At 37.7% G+C, this 24,467-nt stretch overlaps 2 protein-coding genes across 2 annotated transcripts; one reads left to right on the top strand and one right to left on the bottom strand.

Annotated features, from left to right (window-relative positions):
* Window positions 1-384: 384 nt before the first annotated feature.
* Window positions 385-6,917, top strand: LOC129254308 (UDP-glucuronosyltransferase 1A8-like). The gene is made up of 5 exons (XM_054892760.2): window positions 385-1,501; window positions 1,994-2,050; window positions 2,446-2,611; window positions 3,615-3,834; window positions 4,423-6,917. The coding sequence occupies exons 1-5, from the start codon at window positions 632-634 to the stop codon at window positions 4,694-4,696; spliced, it is 1,587 nt and encodes a 528-aa protein (XP_054748735.2). The 5' UTR covers window positions 385-631; the 3' UTR covers window positions 4,697-6,917.
* Window positions 6,918-8,678: 1,761 nt separating this feature from the next.
* On the bottom strand, window positions 8,679-19,904 carry LOC129254309 (UDP-glucuronosyltransferase 2C1-like). Its single transcript, XM_064115661.1, has 5 exons — window positions 18,573-19,904; window positions 17,300-17,356; window positions 16,417-16,582; window positions 12,835-13,054; window positions 8,679-10,426 (listed from the first exon to the last, which is right to left on the bottom strand). The coding sequence occupies exons 1-5, from the start codon at window positions 19,503-19,505 to the stop codon at window positions 10,147-10,149; spliced, it is 1,656 nt and encodes a 551-aa protein (XP_063971731.1). The 5' UTR covers window positions 19,506-19,904; the 3' UTR covers window positions 8,679-10,146.
* Window positions 19,905-24,467: the final 4,563 nt, after the last annotated feature.

Genomic DNA, 24,467 nt, shown 5'->3' with positions numbered 1-24,467 from the left:
GATGAAGCATGACTGTGTATGAGCACATGTATCAGAACATGAAAACAATCAACAACGCAAACCACGATTTTATAATTCGAGTCGTTATATTAATAGGACAATGGAACTCCTACTCTGCCAGAGTAGTAGGTCCGTGCTATGTGATAGAATTAAGACGGTGTTTCTTGTCACTTTATATTACACTTTTTTGAAGCACTAATTAATGATTTTCGAACGCGATTTTTTTTTTCTTCCGGGCTTCATTTTTGTCTCATAATCACAGACACAACAGGCGCATATCCAGCAACAGATCCTACAAAGCATTTCATGTGCCCAATTGTCTGGGGACAATAGTGACTATTATAATTTATGCTTGAGCATGGGCCTATGCATTTCTTTGTCATAGTTGATGCTGGGTATAGTGGACAATGTGAAATGTGACTCAGATTTTTTAAACAGTCATATCAATGTTAGCCTATGCCCATCTGGATCATAAACGTACGTGTTAGTTTTCTAACATCCTTTATAAACTTGTCGCATCCACTAACAGTCACCATTCAATGGTTAAACCTCTTTACTTTTACAGGTAATTTTACCCCTGGATGAATCCCATCAAATAATACCTACCGTAGTTTGAGGAGAAAACGTTGGTATGATGGAGATCACCTATTGTTTCCTCACCCTCTTCATTCTCTTAATCGATGTCATTTCTTTGGCCACTGGGGCCAAGATCCTCATATCACTGTTTGTTCCAGGAGAGAGCAGTCATTCGAAAGGGATGTCAGCCATAGGAGGAGCACTAACCAAAGGTAGCCACAATGTGACAATCCTCACAAGCTCCACAGTTGGGACCAAGGGTTTCCATGAGGATACATACGACAAGGCCGTCCAGTACCAATTCAAGTTACCACCCGAATTGCCAGATCTGGAGAACCTTGAACGAGAATTAATCGGTCTTGCTTTTGAGTCTGACCTGAAGAAGAAACTCAATATCATGGGGATGATTTTCTCCGTCATGCGGATCGGGTGTCAGAGCCTATTTGATGACTCTGCGACGCTCTCCGTCCTTAAGGAATCTTCATTTGACATCCTCATAGGCGATTCCTTCGACGGGTGTGATGCAATGCTCAGTAGTTACCTCGGTATACCCTTCATAGCTGTGACCACCGGGACAAGATATCCTCTGTTCAACGAACACACCTACGGTGTGCCAACGCCGTCGTCGTATGTGCCATTCGGTTTCTTCCCTTTCTCTGACAAGATGTCCTTTCTGGAGCGGGTTGGCAGCTTCTTTGAGCATCACGTGATAGCAAGCTTACTGGGATGGTCCCACTTTGGCGCTTTGAATGAGGTGAAGGAGAAACATGGTATCGCACCCGGTCAAAGCATCCAAGATCTCCTAGGCGGAGCAGAGTTGTGGATGTGCATGACGAGCTTCGCATTTGATTTTCCTCGACCCACCACACCGAACTGGATCGAATTGAAAGGCCTTACAGATTCCCCCTTGAAACCCTTGCCAAAGGTAAGTTATACAACGAGACTAGTTCCGTCAGATCTCCCCAAATACAGTTGAAACATTCAAATACCATGCAGGCTGCTAGTAGGACATTTTCAGTTTATGTGGTTTGGAATTATGAAGATGTGGAGTTGCGAAACGCCAGTGTCTATAAATCCTAGAACGGTAATTTGCCCTGAAAGATCGATAGTAGCCTTTTTATTAAGATTCACATCTGTGACATAATTTTTATCACGAACTCTATATCAAATCTTAAAGGGCAAGATCCTGTATGATAGAGCTTACCGATATGAAAAACGGGTTATGTGATGTACAGTGCATCCAATGTTTCGTGATTAATGAAAGTTATTATGGTGATATTGACATCATAATACGGTCTATTAAAATAAATACCTTACCCCTGTCGACCCATAACTGTGAAAATGCCCTTTGATCTTCTTTTTCACTTGCTTTATGTATACTCTTTTTTAACTCACACGGCGTTCTTTTTTGTCAAAGGAGTACGCCGATTTCATCGATGGATCTGGCGATCACGGTTTCATCATATTTTCACTGGTAAGTAACCGTCTTAATGGTCTTTGAAATTATGTATCAAGATGTTTACTAGAAATGGAATTAGAAGAGCTGGGCCTTTAAGTGCTAACAGTACAAAATAAAACGAAAGCAAGCGGTGTAAAATTGTTCACACAATGCCTTGAAGCATTTTTGTTCCTAAGAACTGAATAAAAAGTGTGGGATGTTTTAAACTTGTTACAGAAATAATTTGTTTGGTTTACTTTTAAGTAAAATGCATATCAAAATCGATCATTTTCCACATGTTCGTCTTAAAAGCAGAAAGCCATGTAATACCGATATAGCTCAATTTCAAGAGATATCCGTGGATACCCAAATATATGCATATCATTACAGCAGTTGATGTAATGACTGATTGATGGTTTTCCCCTTACCAGGGTACACATTTTAGTGAACTTCCAAAGCCGGAGATGACAGAGGCTTTTGCGAGAGTCTTCAGCGAGCTTCCACAGAGAGTCATCTGGCGTTATACCGGACCACGCCCTCGTAACCTTGGTAACAACACTATGCTGGTCAAATGGATGCCACAAAATGATTTATTGGGTACGTAACATTTCATTTAGGTATCCAGTTCAAGCCTTAAAAATTCAACCTCTTCACTTTCACTTTATCTGGAAGTATTGTTTGCGATAGAGAAAAGAAAATGATGTCTCCTTAAGATGTATTGTATTATGGATGATGGGTGGACACAAATAAATGTACTCGAGTTTCTGACGCAAGTATCGAAGTATCGTTCGTTTGTAACAATCTGTAACAACTTTCAACGGTGAATTATCGGATAACAGGGGACATTTCATGAATAGTTTCATCAATGTTGTTTGAAGGTTTGCATGGTGGTATGTACAATTGCTGATGTGGTTTACGGTACACCATGTGAAGTGTTGTAGAAACAGTGGATAGGAGAAGAGAAGAAATGGATAGGCGAGAAAGTGGAGATTTGAGAGTAGAGTATTCTTTCTTGAAAGTAGTCCTGAAAAGGACTGTAAACCAGGAAAGATTGATGAGTTGAGAACAGCTTGAGTAGTAGAGCTAGTGAGGAGATGCTGGCTTGAGTCGGCGAGTAGAGATGATGAGTAGTAGAGAGACTCGACGTTTCGGGCAGGTTGACTGTCCGTCTTCAGGAGTGTCCGTCTCCTGTCCGTCTCCTGAAGACGGACAGTCAACCTGCCCGAAACGTCGAGTCTCTCTACTACTCATCATCTCTACTCGCCGACTCAAGCCAGCATCTCCTCACTAGCTCTACTACTCAAGCTGTTCTCAACTCATCAATCTTTCCTGGTTTACAGTCCTTTTCAGGACTACTTTCAAGAAAGAATACTCTACTCTCAAATCTCCACTTTCTCGCCTATCCATTTCTTCTCTTCTCCTATCCACTGTTTCTACAACACTTCACATGGTGTACCGTAAACCACATCAGCGAGTTTCATCAATGTTTTCACTCACTAATTTGCTCTCAGCAAATCAGATGTGAGGATTTGAAGTAGCATTTAACAATATTAAGTGAAAAAAAATCCCCGATTTTTGTGTCCTGAAATGATATATCCAGGTCACCCCAAAGCTCGGCTTCTCATCTACCACGGCGGGTTGGCAGGCATCTATGAAGCCATCAGGCATGGCGTCCCCATGGTTATCATGCCGATCTTTGCTGATCAACCTTCTAATGCTGTCAGGGTCGAGGCGAAATCAATGGGAAGAGTGATTGAGAAAGACTCCATCACTTACGATGTCGTCAGGGAAGCTCTGACTGACGTACTCGAAGATCCCAGGTAAAATGAATGTTTTCTTAGCACTTCTTGCTGACAGCTATGTTGTACCTTGAAATTGTATTATTTTAGCAATTATCAAATATATATAGGCCTGATACTTTTTTAGAAAATCTCTTCACATCACGAAATGTATTTTCTATTTAATGTCTAATAGCAATCATACAAACACAAAATTATTTTGTAATAGCAGTAATTGAAGGATTTTTTTTCTTTCGATATATTGACCATGATGGCAATGAAAGCTTACTATTTGCTTAGAGAATTCATCCAACTTAATTTGATTTGCCAATTCTGTTACATTTATGGAGAATACTGCTATTTGATGGGTCAATTCCGTGTTATAACTATCTGAAGCAACGTTACCCATATCATGGACGAGATGGCTATTCGAAAGATGATGAAAATTATCGAAAATTATTCAATCAATATAATTTTTCTACTATGGTCATTAATTTCCCCTTAGGTCATAACTCACAATTCGCATGATATTCATTACGCTGTACATAACCATTATTAAAACATAATATTTCGTTCCCTCTCTCCCTTTCTTTATTTTTCAATATATCTTCCCTTCTATCCACTCTTCAGCTACCTGGAGAATGTCCAACGGTATTCAGGAATTTACATGGACTCTCTTTCCAAACCGGATGATGTTGTCGTTTTTTGGGTTGAAAACATCCTGAACTTTGGAGGATCACATCTGAGATCGAGAGCTCTGGAGCTAAACTTCATCCAGCTTCATTCGATCGACGTCCTCGCTTTCATCGTTGGGATGGTACTCGTTATCGTCTTCCTTCTCGTTTCATGTTGTAAACGATGTATCAATTGTTGTTTCACACATAGAAAAACAAAAATAGAGTAATAATCATGATAATTATGATGATGCTTATTTATGATATTGATTCCTCGGTGCTTTATAGCAACGCCCCCTTCCTCCAATGAAAACATTTACATACATTATAATCCACTAACTTGACTAACCCATTTCCTAACAAAAGACATTGACCTGTTGTCACTTGTTATATTCTATTTCTCTGTTGGCAGACTGAGATTATTATTTTCACGAGAATACACTTATGGGCAATATGACAAAAATGGTCAACTCAATTCATGTTCATAATTATAGTAGAAAGCAGGATGGTGGTAACAAAAATGAATTTAAAAATTATTTTCTTGAAAACCTTTTATTTTATGGTTTAATGCTATTTCAAACTAATTCAATTTTGTTTTTGTTTCTTTTTTATTTAATAATTCAATTATACTTCGAGTTCGGTTACAGTAAACTGTATTATTTAGGCTTTGATGCTTTGGATTTTCATTAAGAGGAGATAATAAACGATGACTACAAAGTATGAACTGAATTTTAACTCTAAAAAGTCATAACTCCAAACAAAATCAATTACTCATCATGGATATCGAATTTTTTTAAAAATTACATCAACTTTTCAAATTAAAAACTGATGAGAAGGGATCCATTCTCGGCAATTTCTATAATGCTTAAACACTCAACCACAAATGGTAAGAAAAAGAGAATAAAAGTTGATTATATGATGTTTGAAGGTTTGCATGGTAGTATGAACAATCGCGGAAGTGATTTACGGTACACCATGTATAAAGTCCGGGAGGGACTGAGATAAGAAAAGTGGATAGAAATGGAGATGAAATGGAAAGGCGAGAAATTAGAGATTTGAAAGTAGAGTATTCTTTTCGAAATGAGTGTAGTCCTTAAAAAGACTGTTAACCAGAAGGAGTGGAAAGCTGAAAAGTAGACAGGCTTGAGTAGGTGAGAGAAGTCTGGCTTGAGTCGGCGAATGGAGTAGTAGCAGGAGCAGGAGAGTAGACTCGACGTTTCGGAAAGTCAACCTGCCCGAAACGTCAAGTCTTTGCTTTCGCGAGTTGATTATGTTCCGGGGGGGGGGCACTCAGTATATAATGCATAGTGGGTATGTGCCGCGGAGGGGACCCCCATTTTTACACTCAAATTTCCGTTCCAAGGCATAGCATTTTTGTCTTATTGAGAAAAAGAACAAAGAAAGCCGCTCCAAACCATAGCATTTTCTTCTTATCGAGAAAAAAGAAGAAAGAAATCCGCTCCAAAGCTTCGCATATTTTTCGTTACGCCGTTCCGATCGCATTAATCTGCTACAATGAGCTGCAATTTTGGTGAAAAGCGGCCGCAGAGCGCTGTCCGACCATCGCCTCTGCGCGAGCGCACCCGGCGGAGGCCGCGCTATAGCTGCATCATGCACGCATGCCCGTTCCATAGGGATGCATACGCACTCACACGCTGGCGATCCGTTCCAAGGACCCCCGTTTTCACAAACATTTGTAGTTCCGAAGGCCCGTTCCGAGGACTCTCCTTTTTACAATAAGCCCGCTCCAAGGCCCCCGTTTTTTGTCTCGCCCGCGGCACACCCCTACCACTTTTTTGATCGAGTGCCCCCCCCCCCCGGGATTATGTTCCGAGTTTGAGCCTATCTGAAAGGTTTTTACACGGGTAAACATTCAGTAATGTGAAAAAGAGTAGCGTCATCTAACATTTAAAAGGGTTGTGAACCATTTGTTTTTCATCAGATCTTTGGGAAATTTGAATATCAATTCCCTTTCCTTGTGATTTTTTTTCTTCATTTTTTTAAATAGGCGATAATACTCATCTTACAAATTCAGTGATTGCATTTCAGAAAACTACAATAAACATGATGATGCAGATGATATCCTGAACTTTCCGGCAATATGACGAACATTTGTTTTATACCAACAAAGACAGATACACTGTTGGTTTTATTTTGTTGAAGATTCCCATCAAAATGAATTTTCAGAAAAAAATCTATGAAGAATGAACACATGTTCATCATCCACGTCATGAAAATTTTAGGACCTATATACACATTGTAATGTAAAGCTGGACTGAAATAGCTACCAACATTATGTCGGTGGGGTTTACAAAAAATTATGAGAGTTTTAAATTTAATTTGATAGCGATTTTCATATCCTTGTGTAAACTTTTGCTCACCTTTAGCAAGTTTATGTCACAATGGAATCGTGAATACTTTCATTTCATTAAATGTAACATTGCATATTTACCATTCATCTCATTAAGAGTGTTTCTTTTCCTGTTCAAAAAGTAAGCACAACAATTACATAGAATTTGTTTTAGCGAGAATAGTCTTTTGGATTAACGTGCACAGCTGAAGTGAAAGGAAAGGAAAGTAAGAGAGAGGGGGAAGGAGAGGGGGGGGGGGGTGAGAGCAAATGGGAAGAAAACCGGAGGAGAAAGAGATGGATGTGGATCCAGGAGTTTTCCTCATTAAGAGTTCGAAGAAAAAATATACCACTGATTAAATTAAAGAATAAAAAACATTTGATCTCACATCAAATACATAAGACGCGGTGTTAATGTACATGTGTAGCATTGTGTGTGTGTATGTGTGTGATGAGGAGTATGGGGAGGGTGTGTTTGTGTAAAACAGATATGTTTTATGTGCCAACACTGCATAGTCAGATTGACATGCCTAGATACTTAAATCCCTGGATTGGACGAAGCTTATAGGATTAACGTCATTTAGTCATTGTTATGAATTATGTTATCAGATATTTTTAATTTTTTTTTTTTTTTTTTTTTTGGGGGGGGGGGTAAAACCGCTACCTTGGTTAAATCCAAAACTGGTCGAAAAGTAAGGGAATTTAAAGTATGGAAACAAATTATGAGATTGGGTAGATCATTCAGAATATTTGCTTAATTGATATTATTAAACATGGGTTAATTCGGGAATGTATTAAAAGACATGTTAAGAACGAATTATACATATTAAGATATTCATTTTGTCTCCAACGATACCACAGGGGTAACACGCGCTACTGCAAAAAAACAAAATCACAGGCAGACCTGGGGTCCGTTGCAGAAAGAGTTTCGTTTAAACGCAAGCCAAAAAATCAATCGCAAGTCCCAAATGCGCGCTGTTGATTGGTTGAAAATCAAGTTACGCATGATTTTTAGAGTTGCGTTTGATTGCAACTCTTTCTGCAACGGGCCCCAGGCGGGATTCGCACCCACGACCTAGTCTGCTGTGCAAACCCTTCACTCGAGTTAAGGGTCTTAATTGCAGCCTACTCATGCCTTGTGTACTGAAGGCCCTCTCGCTCTGAATTGAAACAGCAAGTTTTGTATGTGCTAGTCTTTGCGTGGAGACACACTTGTTGATTAAAGTTTTAATCAGTGTCTGTGCCTGCAGACTACCCAGGACCTCTGGATCACTAGACCACTGTCATAACCACTAGACCACCGGAGTGCCTTCGGTGATCTGGGTTCAAACTATCCCATAGATTGGATGTCAAATCAAATGGAATAATTAATTTCTTTGGTGATAAAGACAAAAAATAAGATATTCATTTTGTCTGCAACAATACCACATGAATAACACACGCTATGGATGGTTATGACACTGGTCTAGTAATACATAGGTCGTGGGTTCGAATCTCGCCCGGTCTGACGTGCTTGTACATTAAAACCCAAAACTTGTGAAAAGCGGGATTTGTACCCTTCGCCTTCGATGGACCATAACTCTGTGACTCGTAACAATTGTGACGCAAGAAAGGTTTCAAATTAAAGTTAATGAGTTACTCAGTTATTTAAAATAGAAATCACAAGAATATATTATGTATTTTGATATAGCGAACCGTTGAACTTCGGTTACCTTCTTTAGAATCACCCTGTACATACTTCATACTGTGTTTTCTTACTGAATTTAAGCAATATCGTAAAAGTTTTCAAAACAATAACTAGTCTGGACATACAATGTATTATCCATGTCGCTTTCGATAGAATGCACAAAAATACATTTGACTTTCATATTCAAATTCATATTTATTCATTTCCAACAGAAGAAAAAATAACACATGATCATTACACGTAATTTACATTCGATAGAAATACTGAGAATTAAGAAAGTGTACAAACATAGATTATTTTTTTATTTTATAGGCCACAATTATTGACATATATTTTTAAAGAGACGGATCAAATGTTAATATTAATGTGGAAATAGGTGGATTCACTCAATGCATAGCTTATACAATGCAAAGTCAGCTTCATAAATGAAATATTACGATCGGAGACGAAAATTGTGAAAATGCATTGCTTAATCAATATGAAGATTTTGAATTTTTTCTTGGCAATAAATTTCAATCAGGACGTGACTTCAAAGCATGTGGTATTATTGTAGTGGTAACAAATCATCCCATTTACGTAAAACCTCATATTATTTTTCATCTTGGGTAAAATGACACAGCCACGCCAACGAAACCAACTCAAAACCCAACGATATGGTGTAATATGTTTTTTTTTTTTTTTGCTTGGTTCATATTTTAAACAATATTGGGTTGGATAAAGAAATTCTGATAACGCAGATTTGATTGGTTGGATTGGAGACGATTTCGGTCGGCATAACAGCTAATTTATGGTTTTGCAAGTAATAACATATGCGTGAATGTGACAATTGCAATTTGGACTAATTTCTTTTGATAAAAATTTTTTCATAATAGTCTCACATTCACGATTTATAAAACCCTTCACAAATGGATACTGCATCCGAATACTTTCACTTATTGGTAAATTGATATTGACAATAGTTCTATTTTTTATAATCATTACTGATGCAATTTTTTTTTATTGTACAACGAAATATGAAATGAAAAAACCTCACATGATGTTTGTTTTCCCCACGGTATCGATTAATCATCATACACAGCTAGATTTGACTTCAATTCCGATGGGAAAAACAGATGAGAGAATTAATCTCATAGTATATGCAGAGAATTGATATGTGAAATGAAGTACTCCGTCAGTGTCAAAATAAATTGGATTTAAAACACAAATTCTAATAAAATGTCAGAATACAGAATTATCTGATATGATTTTTGGCAAATTTTGTTCCAGAGTCGGGTATTTCTCGATTGTTTCGATTATTTTTTTAAGGGCTGCCTAGACCCTCTCAGAGACATGCGCGCATCCCCCCACACACCCTCACACCCCCCCCCCCCCCGAACGCGAGTCACTGTACACACACCACCCTCACGCTTACATACACAAATTTGCAATTGCAACAAATAAACTTTATAAAGAGTGGTGGTATTGCTTTCATAATGAACTTAATACAGTGCAATCCAAACTGGCCATCTGATGTTTCATTCCATATATTAGACATTGGTGCACAGCTAATTCCATCAACAAGATAGAATATCTCCCATAATTTTATATACAATAAAATGGTCAAAGACGTATGTAAAATAGAAGACATTGGTATCGTTCATCTTCTATTCAGACTTTTGTTTCCGAGTGTTTCTGCTACAGCAGCATCGATAGCAAGTTCGAAGTATAAGATAATTAGTACAGAGGGTGACGAGGGATATAACTATGAAAAAGGCTAGGACATCGAATGAATTTAGGACGAAGAAATTCAGGTCTCGACCTCTTAATCGTAGGTGATCGCCTCCGAATTTGAGTACGTGCTCGATCCAGAAAACCGCGGTTTCTAGCGGACTGGCGATGGTGTCGCGGTGGATGGATCCGTAATGTTCGATATTGGCTTTATACCTATAGAGGAATAAAGAAAATACATCAGTTCATGTAGGGAATTAATTACTTCCACAAGAAAAAAATTAATCAAAATTCAACCCAGATAAGGTCATGTTTCGATGAGAAGGTGCACTGTGAGAAAGATGGAATAAACAAAATATGAAGGGTGGTGAGCGGTAAGACCTTACAGTCACATGCGTACAGATGGGGAGTGGGTCTTGGGGCACAGGGCCCCTAAAATATTCTACGACCAAGGGACCCCCACAACAACAACAAAAGGGAAGAAGCGAAATAACGAGCACAATGAAGTACAATATGAAACGATTTCGCGATTAATCGGTCACAAAATTAGATTTGTATTTCATTTCGGGTCATTTTTGGAGGGAATGACTTTGTTGCGTTTGTCTTAAGCCCCTTTCACAATTGACGTACGACCATTTGTGACCTTTTGGCCGTGCGACAGGCTGCAACAGGCATCAATCGCTAGTCATATCATAAGATCGCACGGAGGCTTTCACAGTTGCAACAGCTGTCGTACAACAAAAACAACCAGTAAACCCCGTTGCACGAGTAAGTCGCATATGCTCTTATTGTGCTCGTGCGATCACATGCGAGTGTTGCACGAGGGATTGCGAGTGGAACGGTCGCATACATGCGAATGAAACGGTAGTGCAATGTTGTAAGCCGTTGCGATCGGTCTTGCAACAGTCTTATGGCCCATATTATTATCGCAACCAGTCGCAAGACAGGTCTCTGTACATGTAGGTCGCTTGCACATGTGCAAGTGTTGCACGACCTCCAGTCAAGTAAATGCGACTACTTAGTTGTGCCACCTCTCGCACCAAGTCGTACAACGTTGAACAACACTCGGACGATGATCGCCCGACCTGTTGCGAGTGAATCAATCGTATTTGATCGCGTTTGGATTTTGAACATGTTCAAAGTTCAGATGCGACCAGTCACGATCACCTCCGACCACCTCGAGTTTGTGCGATCGTCTACAACGACTGCGAGTGCTCGCAAGACACCAAGGGATCGATCGTGCAACAACAAGAAAAAACTGTTGCAGGTGGTCGTAAACGGGTCGTACGTCAATTGTGAAAGGGGCTTAAAACTCAACAGCGCCAGCTCGAATATGTGTGTGTGGAGAATATACTTTTCTATGATATGATACAATTTGTATTGGTATATATATGATGCTGACATGGTATGTGATGGTATATATATATATATATATATATATGTGTATGTATATCAGAAATGCGAAACAAATGATATTCACGAGTAATGCAAGTTTGCAATGCCAACAAGTTCTTTATTCACTTTCCAAATTTTCGGTAGTCATCTACCTTCTTCGGGGGAAGATTCGTGAATTGTGAATCACAATTGTGATCATAGGCGGCGGAAGCGAATTTTAGGTGGGGGGACGATCTCCCCCAAAATTTTTAGTTGATAACTTTTTTTTTTTTTTTTTTTTTTTGCTTGTCCAAAAATTTTGGTGGTCCCTCCCTGAAATTTTGGTTGATAACCCTTTTTTTTTTTTTTTTTTGCTTGTCAAAAATTTTTGGTGGTCCCCCCCCCTAAAATTTTTGGCTTCCGCCGCCAATGATTGTGATGCGTGAATTGTGGCTTTAATAAAAACAACTATCTTTTAAACTTGTCACAATTCACGAATCTTCCCCGAAGAAGGTAGACTACCGAAAATTTGGAAAGTGAATAAAGAACTTGTTGGCATTGCAAACTCGCATTACTTGTGAATATCATTTGTTTCGCATTTCTGATGTCTTATTATTGCCAATACGTGGAAAACCAAGATGCTTATAAATTATATATAGGGCGATTCCATACATGACGTACGGGACATTTTGTCAACAATTTCTAGTCTCTTAGCTGATTGCTTGAGCAATGAAAACTTATTTTTAGTCAATAATAAAGTTATAGAGGGAAATCATGTGAAAAACTGATTACCAACAAAAATATTTGATTATGGCTGAATTAAGGGCGAAAATGTTGTGTGTCGTACGGGACTCAGAAATGTCCCATACGACACGCAACATTTTCACCTCTAATTCACCAATGGACAGCATATTTTTGTAGGTTGTCATTTTTTTCATATTTCTACCCAGTAGTACTCTATTATTACCACAAAACAAATTGAAGTTCTTCGTTTGTTTGGACAATAGGTTGAAAAATTTTGCAAAAATAGCTGATTTTTCTAGCATGGAATCGCCCTATACATGTATATGTTGTAAAGTATTTGCAACCATGAGTATTGTAAAGTCGTATATTAAAATGCACTGATTGTGTCGAGTGACACGTCGCTTCACTCCCTCGCTTTCATTTTTTTTTTTTTAATGTTAACAATTAAAGAAAATTGTCGGCTCTGACAACTTGCCGGACGACAATTTTGATGAAACGCAACTCACCTTGGATTGTTGATGACTTCCTCTATGGCAGCCTTGATGGTGTCGTGCGACAGCTTTGCCCTGTCCAAGACAACCCCCATGCCTTTCTTGGATACTCGAGCCCCCACGGCGGGCTGATCAGCAAAGATTGGTAGCAAGACCATGGGAACCTTGTGGTAGATGGCCTCGTAAACGCCGTTGATCCCCCCGTGGTAGATCAGGAGTCGTGTCTGCGGATGACCTGTTCATGAAATATGAGAGAAGGTCCAGAAGGATGATCATCGCCATATGATCTATTGCCAAAATAATGGGACGTACCAAATGGTTGTTAGACGAAATGTTGATGGACGGAATGGCATTAGAATAAATTAAAGTAGACAATGTGGTGAATGGACGAGGTGGCAGTAGACGAATTCGAAATTTACCGTTTAAAGAAGTCGACCTTGTAAAGTCGAATATTCGCCCAAGTCGAAGCAATATTTTCATAAAGATCACAGTAGGCCTATGCAGAACATAATATTTATGTTTCATATTTAGTCGAACTAGTCTAACATATTTCTGTCGTCCTTATATTTTCGACATAGGCAAAGTCACCTGGGGGCCGTTTCATAAAGCTGTTCGTAAGTTAAGAGTGACTTTAAGAACGACTGGGGAACCTTTCTTACTCACTATACCATCGCCAATGAACCTTATGGTGTAGGTATACCATTTACAAGAAAGGATCACAAGTCGTTCTTAAAGTCGCTCTTAACTTACGAACAGCTTTATGAAACACACACCAGGTAGGCCTAAGTTCAATTGCAGCAGCTGCTACAATTTTAGCAAAATTCTGAAAATCAAGCGTATTTGATGTGCCTAAGTCCAGGAACTGGACTATTGAAAAGGGCATCCAAAGTTGACGGTTCTTAAAATTGTCAATATTTTGGTACCTGAAAAGCTTTCTAGGTTATCAGGTTAATAAAATAATGGTTTAATTTCTCTTCAAGTGTCTACTTTTCACTTGACACGTGTTCTAGTGGCAGCTCTAGTCGGAAGTCAAGGAGCAAAGGAAGCCTACATCACCTCGAGTCTATATTTTAAGAATTGCCCATTGAATATATATATATACAAACTGATATAGCCCAATCTAAGAATAATGTCATCTGCGCCCCCACTATTTCAAAATCCTGGACCCGCCATTGATACCTCTGCCAAGTACATACAAAGAGCAAGGGCGATAGCCGTTCCCTTGCTTCCTGTGTACTATGTTCATTTTCAATTAGGTAAAGTTTTATTCCATACGTTAATATAACGTTAATTGTATAGTTCATTTTACCGTTATATGTAGGTATATTCTTTCTATATCATATAGGACAGTTACAAAAACCAACGAAATGATTAGCAACCATGAGATAGGCATACATGAAAGCGAGTATATAGGCTAATGAAGTTCTTCCCCGCGTAAATCTTTCCCACATGTTAATGTTGTTTTTCTCTGGTGGTATATATTTTGCTTGTGTTTTAGCATGTATTTTGTCAGTGAATTTTCACATGACCGTATTAATGATTTTCTTTTCATTCAAAAAATATCGATTAAGTTAATGGTATAAGCCAGGAAATTTAGTGCAAAACGTGTCACAAAACGAACATGAAAAGCATAAAAGGGAAATGGGGTAAATTTTAACAAATTAGGCCTATCTAGACATATTATTTTATAGTGAATAGAATTTCGGCATCAGTCACTGGTGCACAGATGGGGGGCTCTTGTCCCCCCCCCAAAAAAAAAAAAAATTCATGATCAAGAAAAAAAAAGAGAAAATGAAAGAAAAGAAATAGAGAAGGGTGGAAAATGATATTTATTTTTTGAATAATATTGTGTCAAAATCTTATCACAAAATTGGATTTTTGTAGTAAAAATATCGAAACTTTTGCTCGCTCGCAACTTTTGATAAATATCTAGCCCCCCTTTAAAATTGTTGGCTCATTAGGCTACTGCGGTATATGACTGTTTTTTATGTTGCCATGGCAATAGATAAGTGACTATCCAAACTATGCCTCTGGATACTCTATTGTTCCCAGTTCGTCTCTATTATGTTGTGACAATCCTTTGACAGTGATCGCATTCTGAACCCGTGCAAGGTAATGACATATCCACAGTAAAAAAAAATTATACAACGCTGTTTAATATATGAACCTTACAGCAATTGTTTAAACAGTTTAAACAACTGTTTAAATCTTAAGCAACAAAGTTTAATTTTCAATATCTAATTTTCAATAAATTAAACATGATTGTTTAAACGGTTAAACAAATACTGTAAGGTTCATCAGTGTTGTATAAAATCTTAAACAGCGTTTTTACTGTGATATATATACTCTTAATAAGGGAGAACAGTTCTGATAACAATACAGACGCTAAACTGTTAAACGAAAATGAGCCATTAAAAGGTTGGGGGTGTGACAAACTTTTAAAATTGTTGCATTTACCACTTTAAATCATTCGATCCAGGGGCGGCGGAGCGAAGTTGAAAATGGGGGGGGGGCACAGGGGAAAAATGCACATTTTATTTCGAAAAGGGATCTATATCTTAAAACAAAGAAAAATAATTACTTATCTACAGTGGCGTAATGAGCCAAACATTTGAGGGGGGCTAGATATGTCGTATTGCGTTATATCTATTAAAACTTGCGAGTGAGCAAAACAAATGACATTTTATAACGAAAATCCAATCTTGTGATAGATTTTGACATAACATTCACAAAATAATATCATATTTTACCCTTCTCTCTTTCATTTTCTTTTCTTTCCTTTTCTCTTTATTTTTCTTTGTTGTGAAAAGCTCCTCCCCCAATCTGTACGCCACTGCTTACCTACCCCACTCACATGACTCGTGAAACTTAATGCACGTAGGATTATTAAGTTTTTCCTTCATAAGTAGTAACATGAGTAAAATGAGAATATTGTTTTCGTTTCAAAGGGGCACTCGCTAACACATAAAATGGGTCCTTCTCAGGTGAAAGGGGCACAGAACACGTTTGTGAGGGGCACTTTTCTTGGGTAAAAAGGGGCACTGATTCGAGAAAGGGCACTTACAAGAAGGCAAAGGGGCACTTGCTAATGGCATAAAACGGGTCCTTCTCAGTTATGAAAGGGGCACAGAACACGTTTGTGAGGGGCACTGATTCGAGAAAGGGCACTTACAAGAAGGCAAGGAGGCATTTGCTAACGGCATAAAACGGGCCCTTCTCAGTTATGAAAGGGGCACAGAACACGTTCGTGAGGGGGGTATTTATGTTAATAATTGGCACTTATACGAGAAAGGGCAATTGGTATTAACGCCTAAAACAGGTCCTCCTCAGGACCTTTTTTCTTCTTGCCTAAAAAGGGCACTTTTTCAATGCTTAAAAAGTGGGAGGGGGCACTGTGCGTCTGTGCCTCCCGCCCCCCTCCGGATCGCCGCCCCTGGTACGATCCAAGTTCGCTTAAATTGTTTGCATGGTTCAGCTTTATGCTTGCAAGATTGGATTTGGAAAAGGTGGCCGCTCCTCCAAGAGCTCATTTAACATTTCAGTTTTTAGCACGTGATGACGAATAACTATTATTTTCATTATGATCATTTTCATTACCTAACAAATCATTTTGAGGCAACCATTCCATTACTCGTGTGTTCTTTCCCAGGCCACGTGGCTTCGGCCCGACATATCGCCAAAGAACCCGTTGTGGAAGCTCGCTAAACACCTTGGCAAAAAGTTCGTCAAGTTCACCATCCATTAGTGACGTAACCATGGAACCCTGAAAAAAAAAATTGGGCAAAACTTACTCTTGATATTTATTTCCGCTTTCAAATTAAGAATGACGAACACAATCAAACTCAACTGGCATTGGCTAGAAGTAAGGTGAAACCCTATGAGACTTACGATTATTCTGTATATGAATAAAAATACGACTCAAGTCTACAGTACACCTTGGTCAAATTGAGTCAAATATACCGGGTAAGATTAGAATTTGATGTTAATACATGAGCCCCTCTTTCGTGTAATTTATATCCCGGAAGTCAACCTGGAAGTGTCCGAACTTATAAATGTAAATATAAACAAAATGCTTATTGGCCCTATATTTTCTTGATTAACTTGAAATGTACTGGCAATGTCATTGGTATATTCATAAATTTTAAAAAAGGTTTCCGTGATGCAGGGGATGTGAAAGTAGTAATCATGTTCACATGGATATCTTAAAGCCATATGTTTGTGCGTTGGTGTGTATCATTATATGGCTTTGTGGAAATTCACTATAGCTCTGCTGCACTCAGGTTCGGAAGCATTTAGAATGTTTTCGCAAGAAATTTCAAACTGACAGAAAATATTTCTAACCAAAGGCGAACAACAAAGCACTTGCAAATACACTGGCAACTTCTTGGCGCATTTTGGACGATAAAAATGCGAGAAAATCAGGATTTTATCATTTTCCGACAACCTCAAAAGGGTCAAACGCAGTAACGGAGCCTCTTACCAAACTGAAGATGATGACACCGTGTTTCCCCGCACCGCGGACAAAGTTTTCCAAGTCCTACGAAAATAAAAGCACATAGTTCACAAGTTATAAACAAATAATGCGAGATCGATATCTTAAAGAAAGACCAATTGTCCCTTGTAATGGCATCAAAACTAGGTTCCATAGACATTTTTCTTAATCATGTAAACCATGTTTATTGGGTAATGCTATATAAGATCTCACTGTTGATGTTTCAGCCCAATCAATCTTCTGACTGGTCGGTCTTGGCGATATGATCAGCAAGATGGTGGGGGCCGGTTTCGATAGACTTGAGTCAAAAGAAGTTTTTCTTGATCTAAATCGTTTTCCGGCTACCATTTTTACATGTCCAGATACAATAGAACCGATGTGGGGGAGGGGCCGATTGCGATTCGAGACGAGAATTTTTAGGGGACAAAACACGGGGTTAACATTACATTTTTTTGTCTTCTTATAATGAAAATGTATTTTAAAACAGATTTTGACATGATATAAAAAGATATATCATAATTCACCCTTCCCTTTTCATTCTTTTTTGGGGGTTCTTGATCTTGGAACTTTTTGAAGAGGCAGACCAAGACCCCCCCCCCCCCTATTATGTCTCACAGCATATGCAGGAAGAACTGTAGATTCGCATTTCAAAAGACATATTTTCAGCGTTTCTTGTTTGCGTTTTGAAAGATGTTCATTTCTACTAGCACGACAGAGGAAAATTGTTGGAACGAAACGGTGAGTAGCCCTAACGTCTCTTAAAAGACCCATTTTCGAGTAAATTTAGATAATGTTGATCAGGGCTTGGCTCAATTACAAGGTAATTGATCAACTACGTAATTAATTACATTTTTTGAGTAATGGTAATTGTATTTGAAATTTTGAAAGGGAAAGTAACTGTAATTGTAATTGGAAACTGTATTTGGCTTCACTTACTGTAAATTACTTTAATTACATTCAATTACTTTACAATAAACTTACTTAATTTACGATTTAATTTTATGACCTTTTTCATGTCAACTGCTTCAGCATCAAAGAGTGTAATAGGCAGAATCTTGTTAGTTTCTCTGTAACTGATTTCATTTCTGACTTTTATAGAAAGTAATTGAAATTGTAATTGACAAAAGTAATCGTAATTGAAAAAAAATGAAATTCAATTGAAAAGTAATTGTAATTGAACATTTCTTCAATTACGTAATTGTAATTGAAGAAAGTAATTGAGCCCAACCCTGATGTTGATTGAATGCTGCTTCAATCGTACCTGAGGAATGGGATTAGTCTCGGAATGAAGTAACCCTCCGACAGGTATCCAAGCAGGACCAATGGGTCTTGGAAAGTCTAGACTGAAATCAGTATGAGCAAGCCATAATTTGGATCTCCCTACTAGCTCGCCAAATGTCTTGTGGACAGAAACATCATGTTTTATCTGGATCTCTGAAAACAAGGAATGCGCGTACCATTTCATGCAAGATCCAATCGCATGGCGGAAAAGAAAATTCGAAGTTCTTTGCAAGAAAGGCATGTCGTCTGTGAAAGATTTTGAGAGGGAGAAGGGCACATACGAAGTAGGTGTCGGAATGGAGACAGTGTCCTCGTCAAAGAAGGTTTGCCGAATCGATGACGTCATGGTGACGTAGGGTATGTTCAGGCTCTCAGACAACAATACGTCGCATGGGTTGATTGCGTTCTGAATCATGAGATCAAATCCACCTTTTTCCAGTTGTTCTAGGATGGTTTCATTATCGAAAACACCATAGCAGCTTTTCGTGAAGAATGTCAGATAGCGATCGACGATGGCCAACGGCCGTAGGAGATTCCATCCCGGTTCGTCATCGGGTAGCCCAAGTGCAGTCCGCATCATCTGCCCTTTTAACTCGTCAACTTCAGGCTGCTTGAAAGCGACGTCGTAGACGACCACATGGTTGAATGCTTCCTCAAAACCTTTGATACCCTTGTTTGAAGGGACCAAAAGAGTGATAGAATGCCCTCGTTCAAGAAGAGCCTTTGATACTACTGCCATTTGACTAGTCCGACTGTGCATGCTGGTCGGGTCAGTCATGCTCACCAGTATTTTATAAGGTTTTAAATTTTGTTCCTCGACATAAAGCAAAGAATGAACAAATCCCAAGTTCAAATAAATGGCTATAGTTATCCACATTCTCTTCTGATGTAAGGAAAAACACTCTGTCATCATTAATCGTTGAAGTTAATAACCTCAATTAGTGACACAATGATACACGGCATCCGATTACAGCGTGTCGACGCAGAGGAACTTAGTTTACATTGATCAGTCTGCATGCAGTGCTAACTCCATGCATTATCTACGAATCATGCTTTATTTATCATTCTCATTCACACAAAATCTGCACACTTTAGGGTTTGTGTTACATATCTGATCAAAAAGAACCATGATGCGAAAGACCGACCCTCGGTCTGGAAAATATAAAGAAATTTTTTTGACAAAAACTTAGGCCTATGCTTCTCCTATGACTCGTACCGGTAAAGCTGCGGTCTTTATTTTGTATGACAATAGTTGTAATCCAATCGAATCCATTTTATTTGGTTTGATTTCATTCAAGTTCCAAACAGGGTCGTGTTCACGCAGCCGAACGCAGACTTTTGTACGCGAGGTACTTTCACGACCCACGAACTTTGATACGTGGGTGCATGAATATTGTCTCAAACAACAATAAGAGGTACAATGTTCATATTTCTCTGCAGATTAACGAGAATAGAAATGATACGGTATACAACTATGTAGAATTTCACGTGATTGTCTTATCATGGTGATGGGGGAAAAAAACCTTGGGACAAGGACGGTTGAAAAAAAAAATGATTTCAGGATTATGTACATCATGCATGCCTATTCTGACTCGTATAGCAGTTGTGCTGAACATAATTACACTGTAAGAAAATATTGGGTAAAAATAATTTAACCAGCACGAGGGTAATTATGTGTCCAACCAATTTGGGACAGTATATCTTACCCAATGCGAGAGGCATATTGTATGGCTCGGTGTAAAAATGGCAGAGGTAAAAATGGCAAAGGTAAAAATGGCAGAGGTAAAAATGGCAGAGGTAAAAATGGCAGAGGTAAAAATGGCAGAGGTAAAAATGGCAGAGGTAATAATGGCAGAGGTAAAAATGGCAGAGGTAAAAATGGCAGAGGTAAAAATGGCAGAGGTAATAATGGCAGAGGTAAAAATGGCAGAGGTAAAAATGGTAGAGGTAATAATGGCAGAGGTAAAAATGGCAGAGGTAGAACGGTGCCAGGTAAAAATGGCAGAGGTAAAAAGGGCAGGGGTAAAAAAGACAGAGGTAAAAATGGCAGAGGTAAAAATGGCAGAGGTAAAAATGGCAGAGGTAATAATGGCAGAGGTAAAAATGGCAGAGGTAAAAATGGCAGAGGTAATAATGGCAGAGGTGAAAATGGCAGAGGTAAAAATGGTAGAGGTAAAAATGGCAGAGGTAGAACGGTGTCAGGTACAAATGGCAGAGGTAAAAATGGCAGAGGTAATAATGGCAGAGGTAAAAATGGCAGAGGTAAAAAAGGCAGAGGTAATAATGGCAGAGGTAAAAATGGCAGAGGTAAAAATGGCAGAGGTAAAAAAGGCAGAGGTAATAATGGCAGAGGTAAAAATGGCAGAGGTAGAACGGTGCCAGGTAAAAATGGCAGAGGTAAAAATGGCAGAGGTAATAATGGCAGAGGTAAAAATGGCAGAGGTAATAATGACAGAGGTATAAATGGCCAGTCTTAAACCCCCATGCCAACAAATCCAAAAGCCCCTCCATGTACAATAGATTAAATAAGAAAGGTTCTGAGAAGAAAAATTAGAATTATAATGTTTGACGAATGGAAAGGGTAACCATTTTTAATCATACTGTATATTTTCTGCACCAAATTGATAACACCTGAGTCGTTTTTTCTTAATTTATTCCTGGACTTACATGCACAGCCTTCTCATGTCAAATCGCTCTTCTAATATTCAAATTTGAAGCACACTTTGGATCCCAAGTATTGTACTTAGTTCATTAAAGGGGAAATTCACCCTGACATAAAGTTTATTGTAAAAATAGCAGAAAATGATTAAAATGATATTGGTTAGGGTTTAAGGGAATCCATCAAAGATTTTAAAAGCTATTAGAATTTTATATTTTAATGGTGACGTCATTTGCGAGCAGTTTTTTCCAAATCTGGTGTAATAAAAAATACCAAGGAAATGTCGTTTAAAAAAAGTGAAAATGTTTTTTATTGTTTTCATTTTTTTTTCAATTTCAATTTATTTGATTTCAACAGGACGAAGTAATGTGGTCAAAATAATTACAATGAACTTATACAGACAATACAAATTGAAGCATGTACAATATATATTTTTCCATATTAAGTAAAACAAAAAAAGTATTATATATTAGCAAAATATCATTATAAAATACAATTCTGAGAAAATGGAGGGCCCCACTAAAAAGCAGTGCTTGTATTGTGTGGACCCCTCTAAATAATTATTGTAGTATATCAACATACAAATCATTTCACATCCGCTCCTGAAAGACTTTTTTGAGAAGTAATACGGGGCAGCTGCTCGTATACGACTTCACAGATCAAAAACTCAAACTTCTAATAACTTTCTTAATCTTTGATGGGTTTTCCATAAACCTTCACCAATATTTTTTTCTGCTATTTTTACAGTAAATCATTTGTCAGGGTGGATTTCCCCTTTAAAACAGGTCAATAGAATGGTACCTAAGAAAAGCCTATGATTCGCTACACATTTCCAAATTCTTGCGGTAACTGTTACCATAGAAACTAGTTTAGGAACCTGCCATCAACTGGACTAGCTGCAATGGGGTATTGCTCTGAAAAAATAAACACTAATTGCTTTTAATAAATCATTTACATTAAACTATATACGTATCATATCAATATCTATTCGGATCCATTATGATGTTGAAATATGAAAAATTACTTTTATTACAGAACGTTTGGTTATTTTTCTGTTTTCCAAGTAATGCAAGTGGTTCGAAGAAATCCCAAACTTGTCTATTTCAGTGTGTTAATGGTAGCTCACATTTTGGTGTTTACATTAAAATCCGTTTGGTATGTATGTGATGAAGTGTTGTTCTACTACAGTGCGTATAAAAAAAAAACGGGACAGTTTTGAAAAGTCTATAAAAAATTCGTTTCAAATTATTATATCTATATTTTGATGTTAATAGATGCTCTGATATCTTATCTTTGAAATGCAATTTAAAAAAATATATTTTGTTCATGCTTGAGCGAACATGGGACGTTTTTGTCGGGGGTTCAAAAAGAGGCTTGCGCCAAAATGGCATAAAATGATAAATATGATGGTCGGATTTCTTGCTAATCAGCAGACTTCCTCTTAACCTTTTCATTATCTTCGCCATAATTTTCAAATTATGCTGTCAAATTTCATTTACAAATTTATTTATTTACCTGAATTATTTTGTTTTTCATTTAAACTTCTTTTGCCTTTGAATTTTCTTTCATAAGTAAGAAAAGAAGACTTTTTGTCAACCCAAGTAAGAAGATTTGCATTATTAATTGGGAGAATTTGTAATTATTCAAATCCTTTTATTATGTGAAACAAATTATGTTATGGTACCTATAAAGACATGAATCCTATTTTCAAGGGGTTATTGAATCCTTCAAGTTTAATTGTGTGCTTGGCAGGACAAACAGGAAAGGATTCATGTCTTTCAATGGCAATGGTGTGGCCTATTAAGTCAATTTTGAAGCAGCAAAATAAGGTAGATCGGGTAAAATGTATTAAAAAGTTGTGAAGCGAGCAAGCAAAACATTTCCACTTTTTTATCAAAATGTCCAATTTTGTGATTTTGACATAATATTCAGAAAATGATATCATATTTCACTTTTTATGTTTTCTGTGATTTTCCTTTTCACTTTATTTCTTGGTCATGATTTTTTTTTTTTTTTTTTTTTTTTTTTTGGGGGGGGGGGGGTGGGCACCCCGATCCCCCACCCATCAGTATGCCACTGTTCAAAGGCACCATAACCTTTGTAGCACACAATGAAAGGATTTGAATAAAAAAATTGACGCTCTCCCATACTTCGGTTGAAAAAAAAATTGTTTTTGCTTAGAGAAGGAATATTCAAAGCTGAAAGAGAACATATTAAAAACGAACAACAACAGAACTATTCACGCAAATAAGTAGATTTGGAAACGAATTTTGACCGCATAATTCGAAAATTATGGCAAAGATAATGAAAAGGTTAAGAGGAAGTCTGCTGATTAGCAAGAAATCCGACCATCATATTTATCATTTTATGCCATTTTGGCGCAAGCCTCCTTTTTAACCCCAGACAAAAACATTCCGTGTTCGCTCAAGCATGAACGAAACTAAATTATTTTGATGGCATTTGAAGGATAAGACCTCAGAGCACCTATTGACACCAAAATATAGAGATCATAATTTGAAACAAAAAATGTATAGACTTTTCAAATGTGTCCCGTTTTTTTTGATACGCACTGTATACGAACTGGCCAAGATAAATCCTTTCATCACTCACTAATTGAAATAATTTTGGCATGAAAATGTTTGAGTTTAATATGAACGATAAGTATAGAGCTGACCTAAAATTATTCAAAAAATCTAAATAATATCTTTTCAGTTCATAATGCTCATTCCGTCGATAGGATTCCATTCAAGGCCAATAATTATGACTGATATTAACTGGAAAGGCTCTGTCTTTTTCTAGTTGATATAGCATGTCATGATCTTTACCTCAGTCATTTTTACTTCTGCATTTTTACCTCTGCCATTATTACCTCTGCCATTTTTACCTCTGCCATTATTACCTCTGCCATTATTACCTCTGCCATTTTTACCTCTGCCATTTTTACCTCTGCCATTATTACCTCTGCTATTTTTACCTCTGCCATTTTTACCTGGCACCTATTGTATAATAAGCAGCAATTACTTTAAAATGGGCAAAATTTTAATCACACTGGATAAATAAAAAGGCCCAAAAGAAATACCCAATAATGGTTGGACACATAATTACGCTCATGAAGCATTTTTTACCCAATATTTTTTTTTAGAGTATATAGGCTATGCATAAATTATTATGATAGAAAGATGATTATCACAGCAATACATAATCAGATAATATGGA

The sequence above is a fragment of the Lytechinus pictus genome, chromosome 2 (genome assembly GCF_037042905.1).
Source record: "Lytechinus pictus isolate F3 Inbred chromosome 2, Lp3.0, whole genome shotgun sequence".
NCBI classification, from domain to species: domain Eukaryota; kingdom Metazoa; phylum Echinodermata; class Echinoidea; order Temnopleuroida; family Toxopneustidae; genus Lytechinus; species Lytechinus pictus.
Note: the sequence above shows the minus strand (reverse complement) of the source record. Positions and strands in the feature narration are given on the sequence as shown.